This window comes from Schistocerca americana, chromosome 5 (genome assembly GCF_021461395.2).
Source record: "Schistocerca americana isolate TAMUIC-IGC-003095 chromosome 5, iqSchAmer2.1, whole genome shotgun sequence".
In the NCBI taxonomy this organism is placed as follows: Eukaryota; Metazoa; Arthropoda; class Insecta; order Orthoptera; family Acrididae; genus Schistocerca; species Schistocerca americana.
Window position 1 is genome coordinate 65,614,874 of NC_060123.1, and position 12,898 is coordinate 65,627,771.

The following is a 12,898-nucleotide window of genomic DNA, read 5'->3' on the forward strand; positions in this document are numbered from 1 at the left end:
TCCTTTACTGACCAGTCCTTCCCCCCCCCCCCCCCCCCCCCCCCCCAGACCGATGACCACGCTGTCTGGTCTCCTTCCCCAAACCAACCAGTCCTTTCCCTTCCTAGATTTGTCTCTTGGATAAAAAATTGAATTTCCCATTTTTTCATTTTACTCTCTAACAAATCTTTTTCTTGGTTTCATGTTGTTGTATTGCTCCAGGAAGAGAAATGAGATTTAATTTCTAACATAAGTGAATTCAGTATGCTACCAGTCTTTTTTTAAGTAAAGTATTACTGTATTTGGGTTTGTGTATAGTTGTAGTCCTCATCAACAGTATTCTTTAATTATATGTATGTAGAACATCTCAGTGATATTTATGGTGCCAGCTGAATTTCACACTGGTATCAATGTCACAGAAGTGCAAGGTGCATGTGGAATAGAATGATAGACAAATACTGAATATGTGTACATCAGTCATTCATGAGAAATACATCTGACAACTGATTTATACATGCAAGAAAGTGTAATTCAATTTTAGGGTGATGTAAACAGATAGTTATTTTAGAAAAGCTGCTAAATTATGTTCTCAAAGATTACTTTATTTTATCAATAAAGTAAAATATTATAATGAATCCATATGTTAAGTTCATTATTAATTTCACATAACTCTTAATATCCTTATCATCCTGAATAAAGATTACAGATTTATCATCTACCTTTATTTAAATAAAAGTTGATGAAATAAGAGGTTCTGTTTGTTAAATCATTTTTCTTTTCATTCTAGGAGGAGTCTCTGTATGAATACAATGCACGCAACCAGATAACTCTTTGGGGACCTGATGGAGAAATAACTGATTATGCTACCAAGCAGTGGTCAGGTGAGACTTGTAGATAGCTGAATTTTACTAAGAAAGCTCTGACATGTATGAAATTACTGAAGAATCTTTAAATTTCCAGGGATTGTGTCTCATTACTACGCACCAAGATGGCAGTTTTTTATAGAAGCACTCAATGATACCCTTTTAAACAATGTAACATTTAATATAACAACATTTAGGGAAGATCTTTTCAGCCAAATTGAAGAGCCATTTACATTAGATACTTCAGAATTCCCCGACACACCACAAGGTAAGTGGCGGCAATTATTTTCTTTCTGAATTGATCATCTAAAATCAACAGTGATGGTGCAGCTGTTATTAATATTATTTCACTTGATCAGTACGGTGACGGTGAAGGTGGTGGTAATGAAGATGGTGATAGAAGATATTTATTGCTATATTGAAAAAATGAATGCAAATAAATACAGCATAGATACTAACAAGATGAAGCAAAATTGAACTACTGTACACTGAACCCACAGATTGCCTGTTGACTTCTCTTTCAGATTCTTTGCTCGATGTTTATGATCATTCTGAAGTTTTGTCAGCATGAGTGGCTTCCATTGTTAAAACTTCACGCCCCCCCCCCCCCCCCCCCCAAATTGCTGGTGACAGCCTGGAGCTCATGGCCGCAGATTATATTATGTACCTGGTGTGCCAATGTCCGAGGGCTTTCCCATTGTCATTACTGCTGCTGTTCTCCCCTTACTACTTGCAATGGCTTTTGCTTTATATCAAGAATCCAAGATGGCCTCCCACCAAGTGTGCTTCGCCACGACCAGTTTCTTCACCTGTTCCAGTCTGCAATACTGCTTATCTTCAGTGATCCTAGTGTTGATAGATTGTCCAGTTATTCCAACATAGACTTTCTCCATGCACAAGGTATGCAATATATTGCAAGTAGATCCCTTGTCTTCTTTGCCAATCTTAGACACTCTCTGATAATCTTTGTCAGCTTATAAATAATTTTACACCATATTTGCGCAATATACAGCTGATTCTGCCCATCACCTTGGGCATGTATGGCTGTAAGGCCATACTTCATGTTTCTTCTTCCAATGTGTCACTTCGCAGAGTGTGAAGGTGCATTTATACAGGCCATAAAAATTTCATATTGCTGGTAGTATATCATGAAACTGTTGTTCGGCAGTATTGTAGCCACATGAATTTCAGCTACATGTACTCAACTTTACTGCCTACTATTGCCAGGTAGCGTTTCCAGTAACACATTTCTGGACCATTAGTGTTTACAAGGGGCCATGCTGTTACCACTAAATGGATAAACGCGAGCTTGCGAAACTGAGTGCAGTCCTATTGCTTTTGCATCACACAAGAAATCAAGTTGAAAAGAACAAGAGAAACCAGGCTTTGAGTATGCATTGCTCTTTAAGTAAGCAGAACGCTTCAGAAAATTTAGTTAGTGAACTGGTGCTGGATACATACCTGCTCCAGAATTTTAACAGAATGGTGGAATACGATTTTGAATATCTCATACAAATAATTTCTCTGAGAATTGCTAATATTGATGCAAATTTAAGGCAGTGTACATCGACGACAACCTGATTAGCAATCACTTTCAATTTTTAGCTACTGATGATTTACGCAGAACTTTAGTGTATTTCTTTAAAGTTCACTATTCTTCAATAAACCTCATGGTATCAGAAGTGTGCAATACCCGGTGGGTACACCTTGAGACAGTATGAAACTTGTGGCAGCATTTCCACTCTTCCAATGCAAATTTTGTATCTCATATTTAGCATAGGTATGAAGACTTTGAAATTTTTTGTATGCTTCATCAAATGTGATTCTGAGCTCATCAGCAACAGCTAACTGTTATTTCATATTGTAGTCTTAACATACAATCATTTCGACATCCCATAGATCCAGTAGTAGATGAATCACATTTATAAAATTCATAATTCTCTCATTTCTCTACTTCTCCATTACTGTACACAACAAGTTTATGACAACAAACTACTACAAAACAAGTGACTTTTACTTTAATTTATTTATTTATTGGGTTTTAGGTGGTATCCACCTATTAACAAGCATTTATACATTTTAGAGGTTAAATGTAATCATCTTGTCTTAAAACTGAAATTAAATATTAAAGTGATAAACATGTATAAATGGGTAAATACACAGATATAACCATTTGAGAGAATATGTGGCTATATGTATGCATGTGAGCTTTTGAACAAAAACAAAATGTTATTTAACTTTTTATACCTGGGATCCACAGTCATGTAGAACTTTATAAAAGACATCATATTTACACCAGTGACTGTAACTCTTTATTTCACGATTGCAGTTTCGGCCTTAGGCCATTGTCAAGTGAATATGTTATGGCTATTAGGCCGTGTCAGCCTAAAATGAGCTGACACATTTATATGTCCCCCCAGGGGGTCCACAACTCTTTTGTGGATACGTGCATAGCGAGCACGGGACCGCAAGCTAATGTGGCCCTCCGTCCTTTTCGGGCTGCATACCTTCCTTTTCCGCATCCTTCCCCATCCCCCATCTTGGCCCCCCCCTCCCCTCACCTCTGCCTCTTTCCTTCCCTTTCTCCCCTTCTGGGAGTATGTTTTGTGCCTACGTCTGGAGACGGACATTCGAAAGTGCAACACATTCTTTTCTTTCTCTGCTTGCCAGTCTTCGTCCTTCCTTTGTCCTTCTCTTTTCCTTACCTCTTCTCTTTGCCCTTTTCTCCACTGCGGCGTTTGAGACCTCTCTTCTTTCCTTTCCCTTTGTTTTTCCCCTTTCTCTTTTTTCCTCCCTGTGCATGTCTGAAGGCCGACCCACGCATTTCCATGCGTAGCCGATGACAGGGTAATGCGTAATTCCCTGCCCTGGGTAGACAGGTAGGACACGTACGTACCCCCTGGTAACGGCCAGGCCCAGGAAGGGGCTATTACCCGAGATGATACCTTCCGAAAGTGCCGATTGGTCCCTCCGTCCGTTTCTCGGGAGGTGTGACCTGAGGTGTGAACAATCACCTAAGGCGGGAGTGCCCTCAGAGAGGGCCCCCACAAGGATGGAGCGCGCCATCGGAGATGCCGGTAATCATGGGGGATACTTTCGCAATGGTTTCCTCATCTTCTACTATGTCTGCTCACAAGCGTAAGTTCAATGAGTCTCAGCCACAGACAATCCTTCCATTGTTGCCACAGTTCCTTGTTGTTTCTCGGTCTGACGAAGGTCACGACTTCTCCACGGTCAACCCTTTCATTATTCAGAAAGGTGTCGACGCAATAGCAGGTCATGTAAAGTCTTGTTCCAGATTACGAAATGGCACCTTGTTGTTAGAAACAGTCAGTGCCCTCCAGGCACAAAAATTGCTGTGTACTTCACTGCTACACACCTTCCCTGTCCGGGTGGAAGCACACCGCACTTTAAATTCCTTACGTGGGGTCGTTTATACCCGCTCCCTCGACGGATTGTCCGACGAGGAAATTCAACACTACCTGTCTGACCAGGGCGTAACGGCTGTTCATAGAGTCATGAAAAGGGTTGACATGAACATCATTCCAACCCGTACTGTCTTCTTGATATTTGACAAAGTTCAGCTCCCATCGAAAATCAAAGCGGGCTGTGAGATTTCCGTTCGCCCTTACATTCCAAACCCTACGCGTTGCTATCGGTGTCAGCGTTTCAATCACACCAGCCAGTCCTGTTCCAATCCGGCCAAATGTGTTACGTGTGGCAAGGATGCCCATGACGGTGCTTGTCCACCTCCATCCCCTCGTTGCATCAACTGTATGGGTGACCACGTTGTTTCCTCTCGCGATTGCCCCATTTTTAAAGACGAAAAGCTCATTCAGGAAATCAGAGTGAAGGAAAAGGTGTCGACCTTTGCTGCTCAAAAATTATTCGCCAGTCGAAAGCCCACTGTGCCTCAGACAGGAAAATACAGCGCTGTCCTTGCCTCTCCTCGGCCAACAAAGGAGGCGGCCACGCAGACTTGTGATCTCACCTTTAGTGCCACGGTCGTCAGATCGGCCAGCGCAAAGATCACCCGTTCAACCTCCCCACTTTCGCCTGATCACTCTATGGCTCACCCTTCATCGGGTTCTGCTAAATCTTGATCCCAAAAGTCAGACACCAAGACTTCCACAAAAGAGCATACTCGTGAAGATTTTTTACATACCCCAACTTCACAACCATCGGTTCCTCCTTCATCTAAACATCATGTTTCCAAGAAGGCTAATAAGAAACCCAGTTCCTCTCCTTCTCCACCAAGGCGTGTCTCATCTACAGCACCACCTGGCGGTAGCCGCCCTCGGCTGTCTTCTGTGTCGCCGAGGCGCACTGCTGGCGGCCGATTAACCGGCCGATCGCTGGTGGCAGGAGCTGCTCCTGAACAATCTACGAATCAGGATCTTCTGCCTTCGGCTGAATGCCGTTCCACGCTGTCGGTCGCAAGCTCTGAGCAGTTGTTGAGTTGACGGCAACCTTGGTCCCATTCCTCCACTTTCTGCTCACCCTATGTCCATTATCCACTGGAATATCCACAGCATTCGAGCCAATAAGGATGAATTGTCGATCGTATTACGATCCTACTCGCCAGTCATCTTCTGTCTTCAGGAAACAAAGCTGTGTCCCCACGACCGCTTTGTTCTCCCCCATTTTCAGTCCGTCCGATTTGATCTCCCCTCTGTTGAAGGCACTCCAGCACATGGAGGACTTATGATTCTTCTCCATGATACTCTCCATTATCACCCAATCACCTTAAACATTTCCTTCCAAGCTGTCGCTGTCCGTCTTTCCCTTTCTGGATACACCTTCTCTCTTTGTACTGTATACATTCCATCGGACACACCAATGGCATGAGCTGATCTCCTTCATCTTCTTGGTCAGCTTACACCCCCCTATTTGCTGGTTGGGGACTTCAATGCCCACCACCCACTTTGGGGATCTCCACATCCTTGTCCACGTGGCTCACTATTGATAGACGTCTTCCACCAAGTGGATCTTGTTTGCCTCAACACTGGGGACCCTAAATTTTTGTCTGCCTCCGCGACAAATTTCTCTCATTTGGATCTTTCGGTCGGTACTGTTCCGCTAGCTCGGTGCTTTGAATGGTTCAACCTTGATGATACACACTTGAGTGACCACTTTCCATGTGTACTTAGACTGCAGCCTCAACTGCCATATATGCGCCCCGACGCTGGAAGTTTGCCCAAGCCGATTGGACACTCTCTAGCGACATTCGATGACCGTCACTTTCCTAGCGTCGACGATGAGGTCACACATACTACAGACATTATTCTTACTGCTGCAGAACGTTCAGTACCACGCACCTCCGAATTGCCCCGGCGTCCCCCAGTTCCTTGGTTGAACGAGGCATGCCATGATGCAATACGTGAGCGGCGACGTGCTCTTCGCGTTTTCTGCCACCATCCTACTTTAGCCAACTGTTTCCGCTATAAGCAGTTCCGTGCGCGATGCTGTCGTGTCATCTGCGATAGCAAGAAGGCAAGCTGGGACTTCTTTACTAGCTCATTTAACACCTTCACTCCCTCCTCGGAAGTTTGGAGTTGGATTCGACGGTTATGTGGCGCGCCTAGTTTCTGCCCGGTCTCTGGGCTCACTGTCGCGCATGGACCCCGTCGCAATTTCTAACTCATTGCGTCAACACTTTGCTGAGATTTCGAGCTCTTCAAATTACCCACCAGCGGTTCTCCTGAAGAAACGCGCTGCGGAAGTGCAACCTCTTGCTTTCTCCTCTCAAAATCGCGAAAGCTATAATACTGTTTTCTCCATGCGGGAACTCCTCCGCCCCAGGACTGGATGGTATCCACATCCAAATGTTGCTGCATTTATCAACCCATAGTCTGCGTTACCTCCTTCGCCTTTATAATCAAATTTGGACTGACAGTACTTTTCCCAGACGATGGAGGGAAGCTATCGTCGTTCCTGTTCTGAAACCTGGAAAGGACAAACATGTCCCCTCTAGCTATCGCCCCATTTATCTCACAAGTAGTGTCTGTAAGGTTTTTGAGCGTATGGTGATTTGCCGTTTAGCTTGGTGGCTGGAGTCCCGCAGTCATTTAACATCTGCCCAATGCGGTTTCCGAAAGCATCGTTCTGCAGTTGACCATCTTGTTGCTCTCTCCACTTATATCATGAACAATTTTCTTCGGAAACGCCAAACGGTAGCAAAATTTTTTGATCTGGAGAAAGCATATGATACCTGTTGGAGGACAGGCATCCTCCGCGCACTGTTCTCTTGGGGCTTTCGAGGTCGGCTGCCCCTTTTTCTTCGCGAATTTATGGCAGAGCGCCCATTTAGAGTGCGGGTGAACACTACTCTCTCCCGTACTTTCTCCCAAGAAAATGAGGTACCCCAGGGCTCCGTGCTAAGTGTTGTACTGTTTGCCATTGCCATAAATCCAATTATGGATTGTCTCCTTCCTGATGTCTCGGGCTTCCTCTTTGTGGACAATTTTGCGATCTACTACAGCTCTCAACGGACCAGCCTTGTTGAACGACGTCTTCATGGCTGTCTTGATCGCCTCCACTCTTGGAGCATCAAAACAGGCTTCCGCTTTTCCCCCAGTAAGACTGTTTGTGTTAATTTTTGGCGTCGTACGGGACTTTCTTCCACCTTCCTTACATCTAGGACCTGTCAACCTTCCGTTTTCGGACGTCGCTAAATTCTTGGGTCTTATGTTTGACAGAAAACTGTGCTGGTCCTCCCACGTTTCCTATCTTTCGGCTCGCTGTCTGCGATCCATCAACACCCTCCGTGTCCTGCATGGTACCTCCTGGGGAGCAGACCGAGTGGTCCTTCTCCGCCTCTATCGCGCCTTAGTGCGCTCGAAATTGGACTATGGAAGCATAGTTTACTCCTCTGCTCGGCCGTCTATTCTTCGACGTCTCGACTCTATCCACCACCGTGGATTACGTTTAGTGTCTGGAGCTTTTTACACCCGCCCTGTGGAAAGCCTTTATGCTGAGACTGCTGAACCTCCACTGTCCAATCGGCGAGCAGTCCTTCTGAGTCGTTATGCTAGCCATCTGTCTTCCATGCCTGCAAATCCGGCCCATGACATTTTTTTCGACACCTCCTTGGATTTAGGGTATGCAGGCCGCCCTTCCTCTTACTACTGCCGGGAATCTGCTTCCGTCAACTGCTCCATTCTCTTTCTTTCCGCTTACCTAAAACGTTCTTGACAACTTGGGGTACAGCACCGCCTTGGCTCCGTCCCCAGACCTGCCTGCTCCGTGACCTTTGTCAATTTCCCAAGGATGGTACCCCTTCACTTGTTTATTGTCGGGCATTTGCTGCTCTATGTGCACAAATTAAGGAAGCCACATTTATTTACACTGATGGCTCGAAAACATCATTAGGTGTAGGGAGTGCCTATATTATTGGCGACACCCCAAATCGATTTCGGCTTCCCGACCAGTGTTCGGTTTATACTGCAGAGCTTTACGCCGTTCTCCAGGCTGTCCAATACATCCGTCGCCATCAGTGGATACAGTATGTTATCTGTTCAGACTCTCTCAGCTCTCTCCTCAGTCTCCAAGCTCTGTACCCTGTCCACCCTCTGGTCCACTGGATTCAGGACTGCCTCCACTTGCTCCACTTGGGAGGTGTCTCTGTGGCATTCCTCTGGATCCCAGGACACGTTGGTATCTGTGGAAATGAGGCCAAGACTGCAGTCTCTCTTCTTCAGCCAGCTATTCGCACGATTCCCTTCACCGATCTACGGAGTGTTTTATGTCGTCGTGTTACTCTTTCATGGCACGCACATTGGTCAACACTTCCCAATAATAAATTGCGGGATGTGAAAGCTCTTCCCTGTGCTTGGACCTCTTCCTCCCGAACGCGTCGTCGGGAGGAGGTAATTTTAACTAGACTCCGGATAGGGCACTGTCTTTTTAGCCATCGACATCTTTTAAGTGGTGATCCTCCCCCACTCTGTCCCCACTGCTCTCAGCTGTGGACGGTAAGACACCTTTTACTTGAGTGCCCCTATTTTACTTCGTTACGCACTCGTCTACAGCTGTCGCCTGATATATCTTCCATTTTAGCAGATGACACGCGCTCAGCCGATCGCGTTCTCGAGTTTATTAGTGCCAGTGAGATGACGTCAGTCATTTGAAGCTCTTTTTGGGGACAACCAACCCCCTTCTATAGTGGTTTTTTTAAGCTCTCCCTCTATTTTTAGTTTCTCCAATTTTTTGAGTTTCGTTCCCATTTCTGCCTTTTCCTAAGTCACAGACTGGGCGCTAATGACCGTAGCAGTTTTGCGCCCTAAAACAAAAAAAAAAAAAAAAACACAAAAAAAAAAAAACAAAAAAAAAAAATTATGTGTCATTGTCTTTACTATTAAATACATTGGTGATGCTGTTACATAGTGCGAGCACACATTTCCATGTCATACATATGGATATCCAATACATATGGATATGCATATGAGTGCATTTAATAGTAAAGACTATGACATATAAATGTGTCAGCTCATTTTAGGTTGACATGGCCTAATAACCATAACATCTTCACTTGATAATGGCCTAAAGCCAAAATTGCAATCGTGAAATAAAGAAAGTATTACAGTCACTGGCGTAAATATGAAGTCTTTTACAAAATGATATTGTTTTTGCTTAGAAGCATGACTGCAGCACTGTCAGTGAGAGAAGTAGGAAACGAAGGTGAGAGTGAGAGGGAAGCCTTTACAGGCAAGGACAGAAATAGAACTTTCCCTCCAATATGAAATATTGTCAACCCTTGTGGTGAACAACACTGCCTACCTTTCAGGAATATGTTGGCAGCTATCTGCAACAGCTCGAAACGTCAACAATATTGCCCAGCCATACTGCAAAATTGCTGTCCATTGCAGCCTCAGCACAGCAATGTTGATGGCAATGCTGTTGAATCAAAATAGTGTTGTAAAATATATCCTATCGAAATACACCTTTAGATTTTGTGACACTTCTTTTGTAACTGGTGGTGTACCCATTGCTCTTTGGAATGGTTTGCAGGTGTAATAGGAAAAACTTATTCATTTGAGTGCGGGCTGGATTCTTTAGATGGAGTAAAGGGGGGGAAGGGGGGGGTGGGGTGGAAAGCAGTAGAGGCAGAGAGGCAGATTTGCATAAGGATACGAACCTTCTTTATTGTTTCTTTACTAGTTTATACAGCTTCAGTCCAACCTTCTAACTGGTCACAAGTGGCTGTGGACAAGCTTGAGAAGAAACACATCAAGTCTTAGTTATTCCATCCAGCTGGCACAGTCATTGCAGTGTGTTTCCTTCTGCATGTAATATTCCACACTGAATGGCAGGCATAGTCATGGCCAGAGCCGCAAGTGTGAAGAACTGCTTACTCTGCGGTATTCCAATTCAGCATGCCGACTTGACAGCGATGGACCAGGGTCACCAGACGTGGGCTTTGCTGCCGGAAGCGATTTAGCAGCAGTGACAGACATAGCAGCAGGTCGGGGTGCTGCCCATAGTCTGTCTCTGAACTGTTGACTGGAGAGCAGCAGTGGGCTGCAGCCGGACTCCGGCGATGGGTAGTGGTCCTGATGGGAGCAGAGTTTACATGGAGGCTCCAGTGCTGTGTCAGTAGAACTCACAGCACCGGCTGACACACGACAGGCACTGTCTGTGGCCCTGCTATGAGGAAAGGAACATACTCATCTGGGCCAGCAGTTAAATGCTGGATCGCAGTGCCGTATTTGGGGAAGGGCTGTGTTTGTGGACCACTGCAAACTACCTGTAACGGGGCAGTGGCTGGAGTCTGATGTAATTGGCAGTCAGTCACTCGCTCATTCAAACAACAGGAATGCATGTGATTATGGAAGCTATGTCTGCTGATGCTACTGAGCTGGCAGGGTATTGGCCACTGGCCTGTGAGCTGGTTCCAACAATCACAGTCTGACAACACAGGAGCTGATCACACAGTTCAGTGACCAGTGCCTGCTGTCTGGTTGTGGCATTGTCACAGTTCTGGGTTCTGTTTTCTGCTTCAGGTTCTCCCATAGTTTTATGCATTAGACGGGTGTTACATCTTGCATCAGAGGTGCTGTGGCTTACATTACATGCACATGTTACGAGTGTATTAGTTGCCACTCTTTTTCTGGCTTGTCTGGTGTTTATACAGTTTGTGTAGGGATTGACCTGTGTGTATATTGGTTTTCAGTAACACTGTGTCCTAGGTTCTCACAAACCCTTGTAACCAGCAAGAAAAGGTAGCTGTTGGTCCTTTCCTTCTTCCATAGTAAATTTTACGTTGGCATGGAGACTGTTCAGATGCGTTACAAATTCACTGAACTGTTCCTCACCATGGCTGCATACAGTGAAGGCATTTCTGATGTATCTGTACCACACTTTAGGCTTACAAGGTACCAAGTACAGTGCCGATGTTTCAAAATGTTCCGTGAAGAAGTTGGCCACCACTGGACTGGTGGACTACTCATGGCGTCACTTTCCAGCTGTTCATTGGTGTTGCCATTCCACATAAAGTATGCCGTGTTGAGACATGCATGAAAGAGCTAGGTGATGTCTTGCAGGAAGATGGAACCGACGTACTCCAGAGAATCGTTGAGTGGCACTTTAGTAAACGAAGGAATGACGTCAAAGCTGACCAGGATGTCATTTGGTCCAAGTTTTAGTTTCTTCAGTTTCTCAGTGAAATGCCCCAAGTCCTTTCTGTGTGTGTCAGTTTTTGCCACGTGTGGCTGAAGCAGAGAAGCCAAGTGTTTTGTCAATTTATACATCAGCGAGTCAGGAGCACTTACAATCGGTCTTTGTGGAACATTATCCTTGTGGACTTTTTGCCAGTCCATACAGCCGAGATGGTTGGGCTTCTGTGTTGCACAGCTTCCTTTGTATGTTCGCAGGGACAGAAGACACTTTGAATAACTGATTTGTATTCCATGTGATCCACTGCATCGGATCTGCACTTAGTTTTTGACACATCCTCAGATATAATAGGTTCTGAATCTTCTGCTCATAATCCGTAATCTTAATTACAGTGGTCACATTTCTCTTGTCAGCAGACAGTACCAGTATATTGTTGTTGGCTTTAAGCTTCTTTGTAACATCTCAGGTTGCAAGCTGGAGGTTTTGCTTGGTGCAGAATCCTTTCAGTTTCAAGTGTGTCTATGCTTGCATCCTGAAGCAATAAGAATTACAAGCTGTCAAGGGCCTTAATGCCGGCTGAACGAGGTGGCACAGTGGACTCATATTTGGGGGACGATGGTTCAAACCTGCGTCTGGCCATCCTGAGTTAGGTTTCCCATGATTTCCCTAAATCATTTCAGGCAAATGCTGGGATGGTTCCTTTGAAAGGGCACGGCTGATTTCCTTTCCTATCCTTCTCTAATCTGAGCTTGCGGTCCACCTCTAATGACATCGTTGTCGATGGGATGTTAAACACCAATCTCCTCCTCCTCCTTAATGCCAATAAGGGTATGTTGGTACTGCCTGCAGACAAGGGAAATGAAATGATTGTAATGAAGACTGAAGATTATGAGCAGAAGAACTAAGACCTGTGAGATCCAACAAGTACTGAAACTAAGTGCGGATCTGATGCAGCAGAATCATCTAATCAAGGCATCTTTTCTCTCAGCGGATGTACATAGGAACCTGTGCAACACACCTGGTCAGCTTTGATGTCATTTCTTCTTTAGCAAAGAATTCATTGATTGTATGAAGTATATTGGTTTCATTTTCCCACAAGACATACGAAGCTCTTCTTCATGGAACATTTTGAAACACTGGTGCTGGATTTGGCATCTTGATGTGTGAAGCAGTGGCGAGGGACAGCTTGGTGTCTTCATAAGACATCCGTCTCCATGCCAACATAAAACTGACTATGTAGGGTGTAAGGACCAACAGCTACCCCTTTCTGAAAGTGCTGTTTATGAAGTGGTGAGAACCTGGGATACAGCATCTATTGAAAACCAATGCAGGTAGACTGATACCTGCACAAACTGTCTGATTATCACCCAAGCCAGCAAAGAGGGATAATATGCTCATACCATGTGCAAGATGAATATGTGAGCCACAGCACCTTATACACA

At 44.9% G+C, this 12,898-nt stretch overlaps 1 protein-coding gene across 5 annotated transcripts in view; it reads left to right on the top strand.

Annotated features, from left to right (window-relative positions):
• Nucleotides 1–12,898, top strand: part of LOC124615485 (alpha-N-acetylglucosaminidase) — a 372,979-nt gene that overhangs the window by 299,506 nt on the left and 60,575 nt on the right. For all 5 annotated transcript variants that reach the window (XM_047143421.1, XM_047143422.1, XM_047143418.1 and 2 more), the window contains exons 16-17: nt 767–860; nt 940–1,110. In XM_047143421.1, coding sequence (XP_046999377.1) covers nt 767–860; nt 940–1,110 — 265 coding nt within the window. The remainder of the gene's footprint in view (nt 1–766; nt 861–939; nt 1,111–12,898) is intronic.